Source organism: Stenella coeruleoalba (genome assembly GCF_951394435.1).
Source record: "Stenella coeruleoalba genome assembly, chromosome: 12".
Taxonomy (NCBI): domain Eukaryota; kingdom Metazoa; phylum Chordata; class Mammalia; order Artiodactyla; family Delphinidae; genus Stenella; species Stenella coeruleoalba.
Genome location: NC_137158.1, coordinates 23,748,885 through 23,772,752, shown reverse-complemented (window position 1 = coordinate 23,772,752; position 23,868 = coordinate 23,748,885). Strand labels below are relative to the sequence as shown.

The 23,868-nt window shown below is 39.6% G+C and overlaps 1 protein-coding gene across 2 annotated transcripts in view; it reads left to right on the top strand.

The window, feature by feature from the left end:
* The window catches only part of RRAGD (Ras related GTP binding D), a 39,583-nt gene extending 15,976 nt beyond the window's left edge, over positions 1-23,607 (top strand). For both annotated transcript variants that reach the window (XM_079939992.1, XM_079939993.1), the window contains exons 3-7: positions 4,195-4,394; positions 5,251-5,365; positions 6,164-6,306; positions 13,661-13,809; positions 20,216-23,607. In XM_079939992.1, coding sequence (XP_079796118.1) covers positions 4,195-4,394; positions 5,251-5,365; positions 6,164-6,306; positions 13,661-13,809; positions 20,216-20,367 — 759 coding nt within the window. In that variant the 3' untranslated portion in view covers positions 20,368-23,607. The remainder of the gene's footprint in view (positions 1-4,194; positions 4,395-5,250; positions 5,366-6,163; positions 6,307-13,660; positions 13,810-20,215) is intronic.
* Positions 23,608-23,868: the final 261 nt, after the last annotated feature.

The window sequence follows — 23,868 nt, the reverse complement described above, 5'->3', positions numbered from 1 at the left end:
TCAGGTCTCAGTGTTTCCCTGCAACTGTGGACCTACAGTCAGACAGGTAGGGCCAAGCACTCCCAGCCCTTCAGGAGCCCAGTGGTGTTAGGGAGGAAGGGCTGTGAAGACCCTTAGTAATAATGGTTCTGAGCCCACTCTTAGAAAACCATTCTCAGACAAGACTACTCATGCCTGAGAGTATCATAAATTCATTCATGGAATGAGGTGCCTGTTTAATATAAAAATGAAATTTTCAACTCAGCCTTTTAGTTTCAAGGGACTGCATGGTGAACTTGTGGAGCTGTAGTAGCCCTACCCATGGGTAAGTAGATTCCAACCCTGACTCATCACTTCAAGACAATGGCTTAGGAATACTTCCTTCAATACAATATTGTTCATGCATAGCAATTTACATTTATGGAATTTGAACTTCCGGTGCACCTCTATCTCAGGTGTTTGTAATATGGCTAAAACAGGCATACTTGCCTGTTTGTTTTTTATTGTTTGGGGTATCTTTATTGCTTCAGAGTGATCCCCTTTTTATGGTTGGTTTGTTTTATTGAAGTATAGTTGATTTACAGTATCATGTTAGTTTCAGGTGTACAGCACAGTGATTCAGTTATATATATATATATATATATTACATATATATATATTTATATTCTTTTTCGGATTCCTTTCCCTTATAGGTTATTAACAAATATTGAGTGTAGTTCCTTGTGCTATACAGTAGGTCCTCGTTGGTCATCTATTTTATACATAGTAGTGTGTATATGTTAATCCCAAACTCCTAATTTATCCCTCCCCCTCCCACTTGCCTATTTTTATTTTTTATTTATTTATTTAGCCTATTTTTAAATTGGAACTGTAATTTGGTTTTAATTTTACCTGAGCATGAAAAGTGGACCTTCGATTGTGGTTGGTAAATGTGTTCTTTGTTTTAGTTTGTTTCTCGGTTTGTTGGGTCTTGTTTTGGCCGTAGGGCGGACACAGGTATAAGAATGAGAACTACATCTTTTTAAATGACACTTTTTAAAAGGTAGAAAAAAACATTGTTGAGAGTTGTCATTTACTAAAAATAAGGAATCGTTAAATAAGCAGTTTCCAGAATTTGCCTAATAGGCTTTTCTACTGGAAGCAGCTGATAACAATCACATTTACTTGATGCGACTGCAAGCACTAAACAAAACCAAACTTGAGGGAAGTGTCTCGGCAACTCTTGAATGTCACTGCCTTCATTTCTAAGCAGTGCTATGTTCGTCTGACACCTCACACTTTTTTATTTTTTGCTTGCGAATTCCTCACAACCACGGAATTGCCAGATAAATATATCACCAAGGAGAAAGTGTGTCCTCACAGAATGTTGTAAAATAAAAGAGAATGAAAGCATCAAGGGTAATTTCCCGTGAGCTCCCCGTGTGACACTGCCAGCCCCCTGGCACGGCCCACAGAAAGGACCTCATCTCCAGGGCCACCCTCGGCCCCCGGGAGCCATTTCACATGTGCCTGGGATCCAAACTAGAGTGTCGGCTTGACCCACGTTGGTGATTGTGACCTGCCTCTAATTCCTAGATCTAATTTTGGAATAGAAACCAGGCAGCGTATTTTTCCTTGTTTGAATTTGTTGTAGAAGATAATAACAAACACAGTAGAAAAAAAATCATTCACAATCCCTCTGCTCTAATAAATCAAGTCTTTTGTTTCTTTTCATGTCCTTTTTAGCCCTTATAGATCTGTACCACTTCATCAGTTTGTTGGTAATCAGACCATTTTACATGCTTGGCACGGAGGTTAGAGGAGTGATTTCTAATCTTGAGACTGTGATAACACTCTTGACTTTGGCTAGTGTTCTCACAGACATGAGCCCTGAACTCCTCTCTTCTGTTAAAGACATAAGGAATAACATTTTTTTGAAGTGTAATTTACATGCAATACATTGCACTCATTTTAAATACACAGTTCAACAAGTTTGACAAATACACCTCTAACCACCTCACAATCAAGATACAGAATGTTTCCCCCACCCTGAAATCTTCTTTGTGTCCTTTCTCAGACGGTCCCCAAGACCCTGGCCCCAGGCAACTGCTGATGAGATGTGCTTCCTTTCTCTATAGACTAGTTCGCCTTTTCTAGAATTTCTGTATGTGGAATTGTACAGTATGTGGACTTTAGTTTTTATCTGAGATATTGCAAGGTATTAAAAAAGTGCTGCAAATTATTAATCTAGAATTTTTCCAAGATGCTTAATCTGCTATCCCAGTGTCCAATATTTGTTTTTCATTTTAAACAACTCTTTAGAGTACAAAGGATGAGGACTCCGCTTATCTTTGTCTCTCTTCATAGTTTCATATTAGTATCTTTAATATTTTGATTTATCTAAAAACTAGGGATATATTTTTATTAATTTAATTTGGGGAATACAAGAATGCCTAAAAACATCCCCTGTTTTATTGGCTTTTCTGTATTTGTCCAGGTTTGGAGTCAGAATTGGCAGGGGGCGGTGAAAAGTCCTTTAAATTCTGTCCTGAAGATCCCTTTCTTCAGGATCTTAGTTCCCCCCAGGGATTGAACCCGGGCCCATGGCAGTGAAAGCGCCCCCAGGGTCCTAACCACTGGACCGCCAGGCGATTCCCCCCTTTCCTTTTTTTGCTGGAAAAACAAGACCTATTCACACCCTTCAAGTTGGCAATAATGAAGAGACCTGACAACCCTGGGTGTTGTGGAGAGTCTGGAGCATCAGGGGCTCTTACACATTATCTAGTCAAGTTCAAGGTGCTCATTCCTATGACCCAACAAGCCTCCTTTCAGGGTAAGCCCTAAGAAACTTGCAGACAGGCACAGAGATGTGTGCGTGAGATTATACACATTATCATCATCATCTGAACTAGCACATAACTGGAAACATTCTGAATGTTCATCAGCTGGCAAGTGAGCGATAAATTTTAGACCATCCATACGATGGAATTTTACAGAGTTGTTAACAGGAATCATGCACTAGAGTATGTGCTTCAACAAAGGTGACTCTCACTGACGTAATGTGAATGGAGAAGGCAAACTGTAATCCACATGCAAGTTGATATTTCTGTAAAGTTTTAAGCAATGTAAATGAATTCTGTATGTTGTTCAGTGATCCATATGTATGCAGTAATGTATAAAGACATAAGTGATGATACAGGCAGAAGTCAGGATAGTGGTTACCTCTGGAGGGTGTGGGTACAGTGATGGGATAGGCTGGGAGGATGGGGAGAAACATACAAGGCTTCAGTGTCTAATGTTTGATTTCTTAAACAGAGAGATACATACACAGGCATTCATTACATTATTACATAGGTATCATCTGTAGGAAGGAGAAAAAAATAGTGTGTTATTTGGGGCAATTACTCTAGACCAGGGGTCAGCAGACTCTTTCTGAAAAGGGCCAGATGGTAATTATTTTAGGCTTCGCAGGCTGTGCTGTCTCTGAGGAGTTTCCACAGAGGAAAACCATTCAGTTCTGCCACTGTACCCTCAAAGCAGCCATAGACAGTCTGTAAACAAATGAGTGTGACTGTGGTCCAATAAAACTTTACTTACAAACAATAGGTGGGCCCAGTTTGGCCCGAGGGCCATGGTTTGCTGACCTCTGCTCTAGATCAGTGGTTCTTAAAATTTTTTCCTCCTGGCTCCTTCCCCATCTTCCCAGTGATCCCTACCATATTTTCATCCCTGCTTGTTCATTACATTTCACCAAGTGACTCAGAATCCTGGAGGGACAGTATTCCAGGGAAGGTCCTGGATGGTGTGTGGTCATTTTCAATACATAAAACTGCAACTCTGACCTTTGTGACTGTCATCAAGCTAAATCATAACTGTATTTTTCTGGCCTTTCTTTTTCATTTCTTTGTTAACAAAACTTAAGTTTTCAGTCTTGAATTCTATGAAACAGCTTTTATGTGGGCATTTGCAAAATATTTTGGGAGGGGGTTGTAAGATTAACAATGTACGTGGAAGAGAAAAAATGGTACCTGTAAGGTGATGGATTGGTTCATTAGCTTGACTGGGGGGATCCTTTCACGATGGGTACAGATGGGTACACAATGGTACTAAAACATTACGTCGTCACCTTAATACATGCAATGTTTGTCAGTCATACCTCAGTAAAGCTGGGAGGGAAGACTGTATGTGGAAGGGAAGCAAAACAGCCTCCCTGACAGGAGTGTGCTTTGTTCCCAGGACGATTACATGGAGGCCCTGGCCAGGCTCCACCTCACGGTGACCAGGGCCTACAAAGTGAACACCGACATCAACTTCGAGGTGTTTATTCACAAAGTGGATGGTCTGTCAGATGATCACAAAATTGAAACCCAGAGAGATATTCACCAGAGGGCAAATGATGACCTTGCAGATGCTGGATTAGAAAAAATTCACCTCAGGTGAGAACAGAAACCCATCAGGGATCATTGGGGTCCAGAGCCATCAGGAGTGGTTTGGCCCGGACTGCCATTTAGAGTCACAGAGCCCTGTGTACCCTGTTTTGTGCTGTAGACATTGGGGTAGTATTTGGGAAAAGCAAGCTTTGCATGTGCCAACTCTCATCTTTGGGAAAAGCGGTGGGGTTTTAAAAAAATTTTTTGGACCAAAGGTCAAAGCTAAGGTTCTTTCCCCCCTATGAAAAACACATAGGAGAAAACCCATGAACTGCATCCAGGAAGTCAATCGATGCTGAAGTTTACTGTTATAGATAGTATCTGTAATCATAAGTAAAGGAGTCCTCTGAAAATAATTCCAATAGAAATATTCAGAGGAAAGCCATGGCTCTAATTTTTGTGGGGTAGTATATATATGCACCATTCATTTTGCAAATTGGAAAAATGGAAAGATTAGGTGCTTCAGTATCAATAACATAACTGTTATTAACATGAGAGGTGTGTATAAAGATGATCTGGTGTGGATTCTCTTGCAGAAGGTAAGGATGCTGATACAGGCATATACGGCTGCATTTTTAGTATATGTGCTGCCGAAGCAAGCACGTGGGCTGCATTTTTAAGCCTCCTATAGTCCAGCCAGTCAGCAGATCAGAATGGGCACAGTTCTTGCTTTGGGGAGTTGGGCAGGAACGTCTTGTTAAGACATGTTCATTTTTTGACTGAGGTTGTTTTGAATTCTGAAGGGGGCTAGAATGTGTGTGTAGTAAAAACAGAAGGCATGATTCTGGTGTTATGACATAGCCTGAACAGTCGATTCCTCAGTCAGAGGTAAAAAGTGATGAAATATTGTTTCATCTTTCAGCTTTTATCTGACAAGCATATATGATCATTCAATATTTGAAGCTTTTAGCAAAGTGGTTCAGAAGCTGATTCCACAACTCCCCACCCTGGAGAATTTGCTAAACATCTTTATCTCAGTAAGTAAATAATACTGTCCTGTTAGAGTCATTTGCGGAATTTAAGAATAACATTGCAAGAGTGGAAATGATCTTATTTCCACTTGCTCTTACAGCACTTCAAGTTCACTGAAATATTATTTTTGAAGATTGCGCCTATGTCCTGTTTTAGGGCCTTTAAAATGTAACTGCCAAAACGATTCCTGTACTTCACTTGTGTAATCGGAATGTTTATTCAAGTTGTAGGCGATCATTCAATGTTAATGGAATCCTACCAGAGTTTGGGAGCATAAAAGTTGGTTTTGGCTATAAGATATATACTGTTGAATTTTTTAAAATATGTTTAACACTGTGAATGATGTGCTGTCCGGCTGAGTCCTAAACACCACCACGTCAAGTCAAACGTCACAAAATAGAATTAAGGCAGACCTTTGGTTGCATTCGCATTGATTCTCAGTGCACAATTTTGAGTTTGTTTGTCTAGATTTTTTAAATCTATTTTTAAATTTAAAGTTTTTAAAATGCTTTTTTTTTTACTTGGCCTTTTTCCTAACTGCAGGTACATTTCTAAGAGTCAGGAAACACTACTTAATTTGTTTACCGAAAGTAAATAATTCGTGATAATTCCAGTTTTCATTTCTTGTGCAAATCCATTATAAAGAAGTTTATGACAATGAGGTTTAAATTGTAATAAAATGGAACAACCTAGCTTTTTGCTGGTTCATATCTGAGACTGAGGATGGCATATCATTTTATGTAACCATGACATGCTCTGCAATCAGCTGTCCCTTTAAGGCCGCATCTCCTTTTCTGTTTCAGAATTCTGGAATTGAAAAGGCGTTTCTCTTTGATGTGGTCAGTAAGATTTACATTGCAACTGATAGTACCCCCGTGGATATGCAAACCTATGAGCTCTGCTGTGACATGATCGATGTGGTTATCGACATTTCTTGTATTTATGGGTAAGTAGAACATTCTGAAAGGCTACAATTGAGCCATACTTTTCTTTCATAACCTTTGAGAATTTTGCATTTACTTATTTGATCTTAATACTTTTGTTTGAAATGACTGAGATCTATAAATACACCATTTCGTATGTAATAATAATAACAAAACATTATTGAGTAAATGCCTGGCATTATGCTAATAATTTCATTGCCCACATTATTATCATTGAATTCTCCTCTGTTCCTCGAGGCAGGAATTACTATCACCATCTTATAGATGGGGCACTGAGGTCCAGAGTGGTTAAGTTTCTAACCCCTGCTCACACTGTCAATAAGGGACAGAATTAGTATTGTATTTGAGCTCAAGTCTGATACGTTCTTCCTCTACTGAAAAATCTGTTGTCATATCATAATGTATTTACTTGAGGGAGACCACTAGGATCCTTGGATTCTACATACATATCTCATGTTTACCACAGTTTTATTATTTTCTTCATTACATGAAATAACTGCTGAGTTGTTTGTTTTTCCAATATAGTTTTGATTGTCTTCTATGGTGGATAGCAGAGAATTATTAAAGTAAGCAAACAACATTACCTGCTTATTATTATTATCTTATATTCTTATAAAACAGAACTTCTTGTACATTTAAAATAATATAAAATAAACAGGCGTGGGGAAAATTGATTCTGTTACCAGACATAGAAATAATTCCACATAATTGTGAATTTGCTGAATTCAGGGTGTTTTAGAGTGAGTGGGTGTGACCTTGTATGTCTATCTTATTAAGGCATCACGTTGTTGCTGCCTTGTTTTCATATTGAATCTCACATCCTCACGCACCCATTGATGAGATAAAGCTTTCCTTCATCTTCCTCTTTCCTCACTGGCTGTGACTCGCTTTACACAGCCTCCTCTGCCAGCTTCTGGGCGAGCCTCAGTCTTACCATTTCTCTCTTCCATTCAGTTTAGACTCTTTCTGTTAACTGTTATACACACATGAACACCCACAGTCCCTTCCCTTATGAAACAGGGAAAGTGATTCTTACCTCACAGGACTGTAGTGAGGATGCAGTATCATTAGGCTTCCCCTGGTGGACCCTGGATAAATGTAGCTGCCATTATAATTATTATTAATTATTGTTATTCTTACTAAACACTGCCACCGGCTTTAGAAATAGACCTTATTTTCCACGATCGCTGCCCTGCAGTATTCTCTTGTTTTTAAACTCTAAGTGGATGACCTTGAAATAGCCATGGAAGCTGAAACTACCCTGATTACAGTCTAGATGGCTGTCGTAATCAAATACAATGAACAACACAATTAATCTGGCACATGTTTAATGATATGCATAATCATTATTTTGCTATATGGTAATTAGACATAAGTGGTAAGTTGTTCATATAAATGATGTTAATCAGAGTTACTTTTATCCAGCTAAAACAAACACGGGGAGGGAGGGGTTGGGCAGAGGAGGGAGCAGGGCCTTGCTGGTAGATTGCTTTTCTGTTGCCGAGTGCAGTGTTCCTGGGAGCCCGCCCGGTTCAGTAAGAACCGGTCTGGGTATGGGTCACAAATGGGGCGTGAGTTCTGGGGTTTCTTGAGACTGTTTGCTGGAGCAGCCATGAGCCAGCCCATGTGGCCTGCAGGGGGTGGCCGGGGATGCATGCCACAGCCCGGGAAGCAGGCAGCCCTGTAATTGGAGACCTTAGAAGCAGGTGACCTGGTCTGCTCAGGAATCTCAGCTGGGATTCTGAAAACGTATACACAGTTTCAGATAAGGGAAAAGGTACAAGACGTGCTCCTTTGCCTATAAAGAAAGGATACATAACTGATTACATCAGTGGCTTCAGAGGGCTCAGTTTTGATCATTAAGGCCATATTAATAATGATCATAGCAGTTAGCATTTATTGTGCATTTTATATGCTCTCAGCACTATGCTTAGCACTATATATGTATTATTTCATTGCATTAGGAAACTTTGAGGTAATTATTGTTCATGTACAGTTGAGGAAATTGAGGCTCAAAGAAGTTACTCAATTTGCCCAAACTTATACGATAAATAAGAGAGCTGGGATTCAAACCCAAGTCATTTGTGTTTGCAGGCCACACCTTTTCGTAAATAGACCAATTTATTTATTTAACTTTTTATTTTGAAAAAATTTCCAATCTATAGAAAATGTGCAAGAATAGTACAGTGAACTCCTATGTACCCTTCACTGGGATTCACCAATTTTTATCAGTTTGCCATATTTGCTCTTTCTTTCTTTTTCTAATACAGTTGACCCTCCATGTGGGTTCCATATCCGCAGATTCAACCAACCAGCGGATTGAAAATATTCAGAAAAAAAAATACCAGAAAATGCCAAAAAGCAAAACTTGAATGGGCTGCATGCTGGCAACTATTTACATAGCATTTACATTGCATTAGGCATTATAAGTAATCTAAGGATACTTAAAAGTGTATGGGAGGGAATTAATTGATATTTGTAGAACATTCCATCCAAGAACAACAGAATACACTTTCTTGTCAAGTGCTTATGGGACATTCTCCAGGATAGATCATTTCTTGGGTCACAAATCAAGCCTTGGTAAATTTAAGAAAATTGAAATTGTATCACATATCTCTTGCAACCACAATGCTGTGAGAACAGATATCAATTACAGGAAAAAATCTGTAAAAAATATAAACACATGGGGGTTAAACAATACACTACTTAATAACCAAGAGATCACTGAAGAAATCAAAGAGGAAATCAAAAAATACCTAGAAACAAATGACAATGAAAACACGACAACCCAAAACCTATGGGATGCAGCAAAAGGAGTTGTAAGAGGGAAGTTTATAGCAATACAATCCTACCTCAAGAAACACGGAACATCTCAAATAAACAACCTAACCTTACACCTAAAGCAATTAGAAAATGAGAAAAAAAGCCCCCAATGTTAGCAGAAGGAAAGAAATCAAAGATCAGATAAGAAATAAATGAAAAAGAAATGAAGGAAATGATAGCAAAGATCAATAAAACTAAAAGCTGGTTCTTTGAGAAGATAAACAAAATTGATAAACCATTAGCCAGACTCATCAAGAAAAAAAGGGAGAAGACTCAAATCAATAGAATTAGAAATGAAAAAGGAGAAATAACAACTGACACTGCAGAAATACAAAGGATCATGAGAGATTACTACAAGCAACTCTATGCCAATAAAATGGACAACCTGGAAGAAATGGACAAATTCTTAGAAAAGCGCAATCTTCTGAGACTGAACCAAGAAGAAATAGAAAATATAAACAGACCAATCACAAGCACTGAAATTGAGACTGTGATTAAAAATCTTCCAACAAACAAAAGCCCAGGACCAGATGGATTCACAGGCGAACTCTATCAAACATTTAGAGAAGAGCTAACACCTATCCTTCTCAAACTCTTCCAAAATATAGCAGAGGGAGGAACACTCCCAAACTCATTCTATGAGGCCACCATCACCCTGATACCAAAACCAGAGAAATATGTCACAAAGCAAGAAAACTACAGGCCAATATCACTGATGAATATAGATGCAAAAACACTCAACAAAATACTAGCAAACAGAATCCAACAGCACATTAAAAGGATCATACATCATGATCAAGTGGGGTTTATCCCAGGAAAGCAAGGATTCTTCAATATATGCAAATCAATCAATGTGATAAACCATATTAATAAACTGAAGGAGAAAAACCATATGAGCATCTCAATAGATGCAGAAAAAGCTTTCAACAAAATTCAACACCGATTTATTATAAAAACCCTCCAGAAAGTAGGCATAGAGGGAACTTACTCAACATAATAAAGGCCATATATGACAAACCCACAGCCAACATCGTTCTCAATGGTGAAAAACTGAAACCATTTCCTCTAAGATCAGACACAAGACAAGGTTGCCCACTCTCACTATTATTCAACATAGTTTTGGAAGTTTTAGCCGCAGTAATCAGAGAAGAAAAAAAAAAAATAAAAGGAATCCAAATTGGAAAAGAAGAAGTAAAGCTGTCACTGTTTGCAGATGACATGATACTATACATAGAGAATCCTAAAGATGCTACCAGAAAACTACTAGAGCTAATCAATGAATTTGGTAACGTTTCAGAATACAAAATTAATGCACAGAAATCTCTGGCATTCCTATACACTAATGGTGAAAAATCTGAAAGAGAAATTAAGGAAACGCTCCCATTTACCATTGCAACAAAAAGAATAAAATATCTAGGAATAAACCTACCTAAGGAGACGAAAGACCTGTATGCAGAAAACTATAAGACACTGATGAAAGAAATTAAAGATGATACAAACAGATGGAGAGATATACCATGTTTTTGGATTGGAAGAATCAACATTGTGAAAATGACTCTACTACCCAAAGCAATCTACAGATTCCATGCAATCCCTATCAAACTATCAATGGCATTTTTCACAGAACTAGAACAAGAAATTTCACAATTTGTATGGAAACACAAAAGACCCCGAATAGCCAAAGCAATCTTGAGAAAGAAAAACGGAGCTGGAGGAATCAGGCTTCCAGACTTCAGACTATACTACAAAGCTACAGTAACCAAGACAGTATGGTACTGGCACAAAAACAGAAATATAGATCAATGGGACAGGATAGAAAGCTCAGAGATAAACCCACACACATATGGTCATTTTATTTTTGATAAAGGATGCAAGAATATACAATGGAGAAAAGACAGCCTCTTCAATAAGTGGTGCTGGGGAAACTGGACAGCTACATGTAAAAGAATGAAATTAGATCACTCCCTAACACCATACATAAAAATAAACTCAAAATGGATTAAAGACCTAAATGTAAGACCAGACACTATTAAACTCTTAGGGGAAAACATAGGCAGAACACTCTATGACATAAATCACAGCAGGATCCTTTTTGACCCACCTCCTAGAGAAATGGAAATAAAAACAAGAATAAACAAATGGAACCTAATGAAACTTAAAAGCTTTTGCACAGCAAAGGAAACCATAAACAAGACAAAAAGACAACCCTCAGAATGGGAGAAAATATTTGCAAATGAAGCAACTGACAAAGGCTTAATCTCCAGAATTTACAAGCAGCTCATGCAGCTCAATATCAAAAAAAGAAACAACCCAATCCAAAAATGGACAGAAGACCTAAATAGACATTTCTCCAAAGAAGATATACAGATTGCCAACAAACACATGAAAGGATGCTCAACATCACTCATCACTAGAGAAATGCAACTCAAAATTACAATGAGGTATCACCTAACACCAGTCAGAATGGCCATCATCCAAAAATCTACGAACAGGGCTTCCCTCGTGGCGCAGTGGTTGAGAGTCCCCCTGCTGATGCAGGGGACATGGGTTCGTGCCCTGGTCCGGGAAGATCCCACATGCTGCGGAGCGGCTGGGCCCGTGAGCCATGGCTGCTGAGCCTGCACGTCCAGAGCCTGTGCTCCACAACTGGAGAGGCCACAACAGTGAGAGGCCCGCGTACTGCAAAAAAAAAAAAAAAAAAAAAAAAAAATCTATGAACAATAAATGCTGGAGAGAGTGTGGAGAAAAGGGAATCCTCTAGCACTGTTGGTGGGAATGTAAATTGATACAGCCACTACGGAGAACAGTATGGAGGTTCCTTAAAAAACTAAAGATAGAACTATCATACAACCCAGCAATGCCACTACTGGGCATATACCATGAGAAAACCATAATTTAAAAAGAGTCATGTACCACAATGTTCATTGCAGCTCTACTTAGAATAGCCAGGACATGGAAGCAACCTAAATGTGCATTGACAGATGAATGGATAAAGAAGATGTGGCACATATATACAATGGAATATTAGCCAGCTATAAAAAGAAACGAAATTGAGTTGTTTGTAGTGAGGTGGATGGACCTAGAGACTGTCATACAGAGTGAAGTAAGTCAGAAAGAGAAAAATAAATACCGTATGCTAACACATATATATGGAATCTAAAAAAAAGGTTCTGAAGAACCTAGGGGCAAGACAGAAATAAAGACGCAGACGTAGAGAATGGACTTGAGGACACGGGGAGGGGGAAGGGTAAGCTGGGACGAAGTGAGAGAGTGACATGGACATATATACACTACCAAATGTAAAATAGATTGCTAGTGGGAAGCAGCCACATAGCACAGGGAGATCAGCTCTGTGCTTTGTGACCACCTAGAGGGGTGGGATAGGGAGGGTGGGAGGGAGATGCAAGAGGGAGGAGTTATGGGTGTATATGTGTAGCTGATTCACTTTGTTATAAAGCAGAAACTAACACACCATTGTAGAGCAATTATACTCCAATAAAGATGTTAAAAAAAAAAGTATATGGAAGGATGTGTGTAGGTTATATGTGAATACTGTGTCTTTTTTTTTTTTTTTTTTTTTGCTGGACGCGGGCCTCTTACTGTTGTGGCCTCTCCCGTTGCGGAGCACAGGCTCCGGCCATGGCTCACGGGCCTAGCAGCTCCGCGGCATGTGGGATCTTCCCGGACCGGGGCACAAACCTGTGTCCCCTGCATCGGCAGGCGGACTCTCAACCACTGCGCCACCAGGGAAGCCCATACTATGTCATTTTATATAAGAGACTTGAGCATCTGCAGATTTTGGTATCTGCTGGGGGAAATCCTGGAACCAAGCCCCCCCCCCCCCCCCCCCGCCACCATAGTGAGGGATGACTGAACGTGTTTGTTTTTGCTGAACTAATTGGGAGGAATTTGTAACATGATTCTATAGGAATCATGTCCTATAACAAGGATGTTTTCTTGTAGGATCACAGTTTTAACTTTCAAATTAATCTTATTTAACATATCTGCATTACTCTTATCTAATATAGAGTCCATTTTCAAATTTTACCAAAGGTCCCAATTCTATCTTTCATAGCAGTTTTTTGCTGGATCCAGGATCTAGCCTAGCATTTTGCTGCCGTTTCTCTTCAGGCTGCTTTATTTTGGATCAGTTCTTCACCCCTTCTTGGTCTTTCATCAGGCTGTGCTTTGGGCAGCCTGGTTATTCTGTCACGAGAGAAAACTGGAAGCCCTTGTGGGCCACGGAGGGGAGAAGAACTGACCTCCATCCCTCACCTGTGTTCCTCAGGTGCCTGGAGAGTTGCCCAGCTGACACACCACACTCAGTGTGTCAGTAGGAAAGTGACTGTCATACGCTGTGTACGTTCTTGTGAACGGGGGTTTCTGAGATCTTTAGCCGAAAGGCACTGTAAGTGTAAACTCCCTGTCATTATGATTATCGTTCTCTTTTTGAAAGCTGGTCTCCGTCGCTGGGTTACAAACTGAAGTTCTTTCTCAATGGTCAAATATGTTTTGGTTTCTGTCCCCATTTAGGCTCAAAGAAGATGGAGCAGGAACCCCTTATGACAAGGAATCAACAGCCATTATAAAGCTGAATAACACAACAGTTCTTTATTTAAAAGAGGTGACCAAGTTCCTGGCTCTCGTTTGCTTTGTCAGAGAGGAAAGCTTTGAAAGAAAAGGTAATTTTTTGTGTGATTTAAATGAAGCATTTCCATTCAGACGTTGAATGCAGGTGGACAGCAGTGTGCCTTGGGAAGCTTCCAGACTTTAGTCACAGGGCCCTTTGGCTCCTCCCGACATCCTGGGGTTTTGGGATCCGTGAACCAGCCTGCCCTCTAGTGATGCAGCTGCCCGTGAGGTGGTAGTGGAACCGCACCATCCTCCCAGGGAGGGGCTTGAGCTTTTCTGGGAGCAGAGCCAGCTGGGGCGTTGTTGCCAGGCTGTAGATCTCTTACCCCGGGGAGGTCCCCTAGCCTACAGGGGGTGCCAAGGCCTCCCTCTTGGTCCACACCCCTAGAAGGTATTAGGGACCTTGTGACCACTTGTCCTCCCCGTGTAAAGGATGAAACTCATACAGCATTAAAGCTAGATGTTATTTAACTTCTGTTCAGCCCTTGTCCATTCTTTAGTCCTAAAACACAGGGACAGCATCGTGATTTCAAAACAGGGAGATATGAATATATTTAATAACGTCACCAAATATCTTTTTAGGACCAAATTTAGTTTTATTTGGAAACAAAAGCAATTAACCCTCATAAAGATACTCATATTCCCCCGCCCTGCCGGGCACCACTATGTAAACTGGGAAATATCAGTTTACTGATGTAGCTAGGGATTCTTGCTAGTGATTAGGGGATGATTTACCCTAAATTCCCAACAAAGTGGCAATAGTAACATTTTCTGAAATAGCCTTTCTTCTTATATGCAATACATGTTCATTATAAAAATACTTTGAAAACTTAGGAAAGTATAAAAAAGTCAGTTTCACCATCTAGAGCTAAACTCCGTGTTAAATTTCTGGGATTTTTTTTCTCCTTCCTTTTCTCCCTCCCTCCCTCCCTTCATCCCTTCTTTCCTTCCTTTCCTCCAACAAAAGTGATGCCATATTGCCTATATAATTTTCTATCCTGTTGTTTTCACTTACTGATATCATTAAAATCTTCTTAATTCATTGAGCCTGAAAACATGATTTATTTATTTATTTATTTATTTATTTATTTATTTATTTATTTGCGGTACGCGGGCCTCTCACCGTTGTGGCCTCTCCCGTTGCGGAGCACAGGCTCCGGATGCGCAGGTTCAGCGGCCATGGCTCACGGGCCCAGCCGCTCCGCGGCACGCTGGATCCTCCCGGACCAGGGCACGAACCCGTGTCCCCTGCATCGGCAGGCGGACTCTCAACCACTGCGCCACCAGGGAAGCCCATGATTTAGATTTTTATTACTTCTTTTTGTTACAGAGTAATAGATTCATTTAGAAAATTTAGATATAATAAATAAGCAAAAAAAATAATTATTGATAAGCTTCTCACTCACATAATCACTCTTGATATTTTCTGTATAACTTTCCAGTTTTTTCATAGATATCTCTATATATGGTATTATATAATAAATACTACTTTATAACCTTCACTTAAATTATTACAGACATCTTTCCAATTCATTAAATCTTTTTTTAACCACATCATTTTAACGATTAGTTTCTTCTATTGTTAGAAATGTGTGTTGTTTCTAGATTTTGATGTTATAAATAATCCATAATGACCTTCTTTCCACTAAATATTTGTGTACATCTTTGGTTATTTCCTCAGGAAATACTTCAACAAATGGAATTACTTAGATCAATACATTTTGGTAGCTTCTAATGCATATTACCAAAATGTCCTTCAGAAAGTTTTTACAGGTTTATGCTACTAAGAGAATATGAGTGTGTCCATTTTGCTTTATTCTCATTAATATTGGGTATTAGCATTAAACACTGATAATTGAAAACAAATTTACATTTTTTCTGCTTCTTAGTGAAGTCGTGTATTTTTTTCATGTATTTACTATTACCAGCCAAATTGCCTGTTATGTCCTTGGCCCTCAAAACTTTTAATTAAATGGTGGTAATCTTTTACTTTTCATTTTCATCTCGCTGAAACTAAGAACAGATTATATAATGGATTCATGGAATTTTGAAGATAGACAGGACCATCCTGTGTTTCACTCTCTCAGTTACTGATGATTTTACCCAGACCCAGGAAATAGAAGTGACTTTCTCCTATGGTCATACCACCAGTGTATAGCAGTCTGGGCTAAAGATTTCTAGGCTTCTCCCTGTATGGAATCAGTTCTGTGTATTGTGTTTTAAACCATTATACGTATATTCCCTTGGTTAAAGATATTTCTAGAATTTATATTTGGTGATTAATATTTTGTGTTGATTTTGGAAACTAAGGAAAGTAAAAGTAATGCAAATAGTACAACTATAGACCCCAAACCATCTAGGGTGATGACAGGTCCTAAAATTTAGGTTACAATAACATCAACCTTGAGAGCTTGTTTATTTTGAACTGATTTTAGACTTAATAGAAAAGTTGCAAAAATAATACGTAGTTTATATATACTCATCCAGCTTCCCGAAATGTTAACATGTTACGTACTGTAGTACAGTAATCAAAGCTAGGGAATTAACATCAGTATAATACTATCAATATTAATAAAACTTACAGACCTTATTCAAATTTCACGAGTTTTTCCAAAAATACCTTTTTTTTTCTGTTCCAGGATCCCAAATTGATTTAGTTATTACTTCTCCTAGTCTCCTCCAATCTGTGATGGTCTTTCATGACCCTGACACTTTTGAAGAGTACTCATCAATTATTTTGTACAACGTTCCTCAAATTGGGTTTGTCTGATATTTTCGCACAATTGGAATGAGATTATGCAATTTGGCCAGAATACCACACAGAAATGATATTGTGTCCTTAGTGTATCATATGTTTATGACGTTAGTTTGGCTTATTACTGGCGATGCTGACCTTGATTTAGTTAAGATAGGGTCTACCAGGTCTTTCCCCTGGAGAGTTCCTACTTTTCACTTTGTAGTGAATAAATACTTTCAAACTATGCAAATCCTCTTTCTCCTCACACTTTGCCCACTAATTTTAATGTCCATCTATGGTCGTGTGAGTTAATTTAAGCAGGAATTTCTCATGTGGATCTTGGGCAACTTATTGTTAAACCACCTAGGGAGGATCATCTCTGAAGATAGGCGGATTTTGTAAAATTTATTAAACTCATTAGAAACCTGAGTATTTGTTTTAATGTGATAAGAGAGATAAATAGGCAGACAAGGTTTAACCCCATGAAGTTAAACTTGTTTGCTTTTTAGGGTGACTAACCAATCTCCATTTGCCTGGGACAGAGGTGAGGGTTCCTGAAACAGGGGACCTTCAGGGCTGCAACTGGGAAAGTCCCAGGCAAATGCATTAAGTTGATCACCTTAGCTTTAGAAAGAGCTTGACGCTTTACATATGCATGGAGTGGTTCCATTTGTTTTTGCTGCTTTAATCTCAAGTGTTGAGTCCTGCTGGTGCTGATAATCAACCCTTGTTGGTTGACTTGTCCTGATGTTGGTCTCTCTCTGTTTTCGTGGATGATTTCTGACTGCTTTGGCAGAAAGAGGAGGATAGAAAGCGGAAGTGGGATTCTTGGTCTTAGCTGCGCATCGTAGGCACCTTGGGAAGGGAGGTGGTTAAAAAATATGGCCATTGAGGCCTGCCACAGAACAATTAGAACAGAATTCCTGGGAGAGGAACCTGGGGTTTGTTAATTTTTAAAAAGTTCTCTGGATGCTTTTAATATGCAGCTATGATTGAGAATCACTGAACCAAGAGAAGGATGTAGGACCATCCCATAACTGCGTATGGTGCTGAAGATAGTGCTTGTTCTGTTCATGTCTCTGTTCCTGTATTTTCTTTTTTTTAATAAATTTATTTATTTATTTTGGGCTGTGTTGGGTCTTCGTTGCCGCATACGGGCTTTTCTCTAGTTGGGGCGAGCGGGGGCTACTCTTCTTTGCGGTGCGTGGGCTTCTCATTGTGGTGGCTTCTCTTGTTGCAGAGCATGGGCTCTAGGCACACGGGCTTCAGTTGTTGTGGCACGTGGGCTCAGTAGTTGTGGCTCACAGGCTTAGTTGCTCCACGGCATGTGGGTTCTTTCCGGACCAGGGCTTGAACCTGGGTCTCCTGCATTGGCAGACGGATTCTTAACCGCTGTGCTTCCAGGGAAGCCCTGTTCCTGTACTTTCAACTGTATTTTATGAAAGAGTTGAAATAAACAGCAAACTCTTTGTAGGCACTTCCTTTAAAAACCTCAGTCGTGAATTTTCACTTTTAAAGCTCCAAATGCAGCAAGATTACTGTTACATTTTATTTTATTTATTTTTATTTTTTTATAAATTTATTTATTTAATTTATTTTTGGCTGTGTTGGGTCTTTGTTGCAGTGCGTGGGCTTCTCATTGCAGTGGCTTCTCTTGTTGTGGAGCGCGGGCTCTAGGTGCACGGGCTTCAGTAGTTGTGGCTCGCGGGCTCTAGAGCGCAGGCTCGGTAGTTGTGGTGCACGGGCTTAGCTGCTCCGCGGCATGTGGGATCCTCCCGGACCAGGGCTCGAACCCGTGTCCCCTGCATTGGCAGGTGGATTCCCAACCACTGCGCCACCAGGGAAGCCCCTACTGTTACATTTTAAATGTGCACCATGAATAAATTGAGATTTGTCAGGAATCATCAGTAGGCTGGATCTGAAATTTCCCAGGTTGAATTCTAATTGAGCCAAAGTCCTCTAGCTAAGCTTTCTGCCTAAGGCAGTTGGTTGCACACATAAGCAGAGAATTTTGAGGTGGTTCTCACATCTCTTATCCAAACTCCCACTAAATAAAATCATTTCTGTGCTCCATGTTTCTTTCTTTTTTTGAAGTTCATGCTTTGTTTGGAAGATGGTTCCAAGAAATAAAAGTGAGGAAGTGGGGAAATAGACAAGGGAGGTAGAAAAGCCATCCACAGTGGGAGCTGTATGCTCACTCATGCTGGGGGAATCTCGGAGAAACTGTGTGCAAGAAATTTGGAATCACCCCCATTGGGCATGCAAGACTTCCACATTTGTCCACCAACTCCCATGTCTCTTTGTGTGAGGGATACCCTCAGAAACGTTTATTTCCATAGCCCTGGTACCTGTCTGTGTACGAAAGAAAGCTTCAGGCAGAGAAGAGATGCCCATACCTGGGCTTGCTTATTTCTTATTACTTTCTCCCTCTTGCCTCACTGGTCTTTTCTTGAGGAAATTGTCTCCTAGTTTTATTGCACTGTGGTCACTATCACTGCAGAAGCAGCAGAGGGCGCCACTCAGAGAGTTTCCTGCTCCTGGAAGCTGAGATGGTGTTTCTTCCAGCATACTTGTGGTTGGTTACATGACTGCTTTGAAGCATTTCTCTTCTTGTCTGGAAAACAATTCTTTTTTTGGGGGTGGGGGGTGGGGGGGTACTCTGGAAGCATCACCTGAGTGGATGCAAATAATTTTGGGTCTAGTTATTTTAATAAATTTAAAGATAGTAAATGGAACCCACTGCCTTATCCTAATTGGTATAAACGTAATGCTGCTCTCAACACTTTACAAGTTAGTGGTGGTGATGAGAAATGTGCTCAAGACTTAGATTATATTTTATTCTATTTTGTATCAATTCTACAAAATTCTATTAATTTCTGAAAATACAAGAAGATTCTCCACTATTATTCTCCATTTAAAATTTACTTAATATTGAAAAACTGAGAGTGTCATTGGTTGTTGAATTCCTGAGCTCAGAGTTCACCTGAGGTGATGATAACCACTCTAAAATTAGGCACTGGGCTTCCCTGGTGGCGCAGTGGTTGAGAGTCCGCCTGCCGATACAGGGGACACGGGTTCGTGCCCCGGTCCGGGAAGATCCCACATGCCGCGGAGCGGCTGGGCCTGTGAGCCATGGCCGCTGAGCTTGCGCGTCCGGAGCCTGTGCTCCGCAACGGGAGAGGCCACAACGGTGAGAGGCCCGCGTACCGCAAAATAAATAAATAAATAAAATAAAATAAAATAAAATCAGGAACTTTGTTTTCCCCAGGGCTTATGACAACGGCTCTGTGACCTTGAGATCTCAGCTATATTCCAAGTCAGGGTCTGCCTCCACTCAGAGTCAGTTTAATAATACCTTTTGGGGAAAAAATACTAATAAGTATTTCACTGAAGATATATCTTAATTGTTCTTACAATCCTTAATTCTGAAAGATTTTTTAAAAAGGCAGTTCAATTGGTTCTTCAAACTTTTTGGGTCATAGACACCTTTGAAAATGTGGTATATACTCTGGAACCTTTCGTTAGTAAAAATATATATATTCACAAGACTTTGCCTGCAATTCCTGAAGCCCAGCTGCACACCTCCTAGAGAAATCTGGAGATCTTATGTTAAGCCTGCTCCTCTACCGCCCCCTACTGGCTTGTCTTCGCCATAGCTGCCATGAAAAGAGATTATTTCTAGGCGGCACCTCTATAAATATTTTTGTTTTCTTCTCCAGGGCTGATTGACTATAATTTTCATTGCTTCCGGAAGGCCATCCATGAAGTTTTTGAGGTGAGAATGAAAGTGGTGAAATCACGAAAGGTTCAGAATAGGCTGCAGAAGAAAAAAGGAGCCACCCCTAACGGGACGCCTAGGGTGCTGCTGTAGGTGAGGTTTCAGGAACATCTTTTGAAAATCAGACCTTTCAATGAGGCTGCTGCTCTGTGTTGCACTAAAGGAAGAGGAAGAAGGAGATGGGGACACACGACATATATTTGCTGTAAAAAAAAAATTCCTGCCACCCACTTGATCTTCTCTTTTTTTTAAATAAAGTAAGCACTTTGAAGCAAAAACGTATATTAACAATGAAGTGAAATCTACTGTAACTTCATTACACAAATGTAAACTTTTATGGTCTGTAGTCAGAAAAAATCCTGCGTGAGAACTGCCAGGAACTGTATATATTTTGCACTTTTTCATGTTTATTTTTTTTCCCTCATTGAACTAAACTTTGATAAAACAACTTTTCTAGGCTCTTTTCTGTCCTTGGTGTCTAGGACATGCATACCGAGTCCATATCTATAGGGCAGTCAGAAAGTAATCAAAAAGTGATGCGTTGGCAATGACTTTTTATAAATTTGGGAATCTTTGCTACCAATTGTTGAGAAAAAACATTTTTCAGTGGAGGAACAGATTGGGGCAGCAAGCTTCAGGAGCAATAAGAACTGTCCCCTGTTTATAACTGACATAAATAGAAGTTTTATAGAATAATATTAGCACCAAACTTATCTAAAAATTTCTATAGCCGTGACAGTGCTTCCCTAGTTGACCCTTTTTACAAAACTCTTTACCTCAACACACATCTCTATAATCATTTTATACAGAGAGGTTATTTCCTTTTGCTGCATTACTGTTCTTTAGAACCTTTGGGACCAGATTTCCAAAATGGTGCCGATCAATGGAGAGAAATCAGAATGTCACTAAATTGCAGGGTTTCTGGAGGCTTTTCTGTACCTGCCACTCAGGCTAAAGTAATAACATCAGAGGCCACATGGTTTCCCAAATGTAGGTGATTGGCCACTGCAGATTTTAAAATATGTCCTATACAATGTTTGGCCCCTGTGGAATGAGCCTCTTACTGTGCAACATTGCAAATGTTTATTTAGGACCAGTTTTTTTTTTGTTGTTTTTTTTGCATTGCTCCACGACCACAGGTAATATCTCAGTTCTCTGCCACAGAGCTGAATCCTGATGGGCACATTTGTCCCCTCTGAGTCTCCCTCTCACCTGTGACAGTGTGCCTTGTGGACTCTGCCTGTTCCCACCTTATGATTGAACTAGAGCTCGGCTCTCCGGCAGCGTGTTCTGCATGGCTAAATAGCCATCCTGAAAACCTCTAAAGGTCAGTGGAAAAGGATGGCCAGGGGAGGCATTACAGTTAGCTTTGTGTCTGTTTCTATGAAATTCTTCCACTTATGTTTACTTGAGGCCAACAGCAAGTTAATAGATTCTAAATCTACCCCCATCCCAAACCATTCCAAGTAGATTATTCTAGATCCATCCCAAGGGTCAGTGCCCTAAGTAAAGCATGTTGGCAGGTATTAGAAAATGTTTTTAGCAGAGCCTCATAGGGATAGCAATGCTGATCCTAGCAAAAATGGATCAGGTTCCTAAAGCAACTTGTTCTTGAAGCTATCCCACTACTATCTGCAGCTTCTTTCCATCCTCTCCCCTTCCATCCTTTTCCCAAGTCCTATTCCTTTGAGGCTGGTAACTGTAATTTAAGATGGTAGCTGATTGGGGTTTAAGGTTTGAGCCCTCCCAAGGGTCTGTGCATTTTGGAAGGAAATTTCTAAAAATCATGAAGGTGCCCTAACTCCCTTCCTCATGATTCCTACTCAGAAACACAGGTGGGTAGGAAGCCAGGGTTCCAGGGAAGTCTTTTTCCTAATTTTCAGACCTATAACCTGTTAGACCTTTGCCAACATGGTACATGGAAGTTATTCTTATAAATCTATTCTTTAATATTTTTACACAGCGTTTCTTTTTGGATAAGCAAATAAAGAATCACTTTTCTAAAGTGACTTTATCCTCAAGATAGAGACATTTACCTATCTGGTAAATCACACATTACTTAGGTATATATGTTATTATAACCAGGTGGAGCTTCCATTTTTAAGCTGGGTATATGATGGGTTTTTGTTAAAATGTGCCTTAAAAGCCTATTACTTCAAGAGCAAATGATTCTTTGGGGGAAAGGCAAAGTTAATGCTATGACATCAGACTCAAGTTCATGGTAGTAAGTGCACTCTTTGATTAATGACACACTGATACATAGACTACTGCCTCAAAGCCGTAAGCATGGCAATGACCTCTTAGTTAAAGAGAAATGTAGGAGTTATATCTAAGCATTCAGTTTCTGAAGTCTGTGCTATTGGAATTACAAAATCTCTTCAATTCCTTTTTCATTTTATTTTTGATACGGGACTTAGCTTACTTGTGTGTGGCCACCTTTAGGTCTCAAATGTAATGCTATAAATATGTATAAATATACAAAATAATGTATAAATACAAAGCCCAAATACATGGCTACAGTGACTGCGCTGGGACATTTTTGCTCGTTTTCAAAGGTTGAGAACTTGACCTACAGGTTTCCAGGGCAATTAGAACTTCTATGTAGGGATGAGACTCTGCTTGTGAAATACCCTCTTTGGTTATTTTCAGTGATGTAGATTAGTGTGTATGACCAGGGTAGCGTGCTTCTGAAGGAATATATATCAAAAACTGGTTGACATTCACAGACGGTAATGCTTTGTGAACATGATATATTTTGGGCCCTTAAATGTAAAAATGCCTAAAAACACAGCAATATTGTTATATACGGGTTCTATGAAACACACTCGAGAAAAACAGCGGGATTGTCTTGATTATTAAAGTATGGTATGCATTCAACTTATGTGGACTGGATGTAATTTGTAATCAAGTATAGTATTTAGTATTATGTTTTACTTTAAGCAGTACATCATTTATAACCATCGTTAAAGCATTCCTTTCAAGAACGTTAGCTGCCCATTTAAAAGCGTGTGTCATACGCTCATGATTTGGTAACACTCTCATTTTATTTCAGGCATATTCGTAACTAATCTTTCTGGGAGCGGAATGGTCTCTTCGGTGAAAAGAAAGCATGGTCTTTCATGTTTGTGAGGTTGTTTACTGTATACATGCATATCACTGCTGGGTTCCTTTAGATAAATGTGTTTGTCCTAATTAACCAGCTATCGCTTTATGAAAATGAGGATAAATTGATCTATTTAAGTTGGATTTACATTTTTATTTATTTTTTTAAACACTCGTATCTCTCCATATTTTTGATGGGCCTGTTTTGGCTGTAGAACTTATTTCAGTAAACTTCAGATGTTCTTGCTGCTCTGGCCCTAATCCCTAGCCATCTGAAAATTCTTTTCCTAACAGTCCACATTTTGATTTTTACTTGCTTAGTAAGATTCCACCGTATAATGACTTTTATAGATCCCCTCAGAGTTCTCAGAGAGGGCTAGCATTAAATGTTATATATGAAATCCTGTTTCTCATGGGAAAATCTGAACTGAAATAATCATTTCCAGACCTCCCTGGTGGTGCAGTGGTTAAAACCCGCCTGCCAATTCAGGG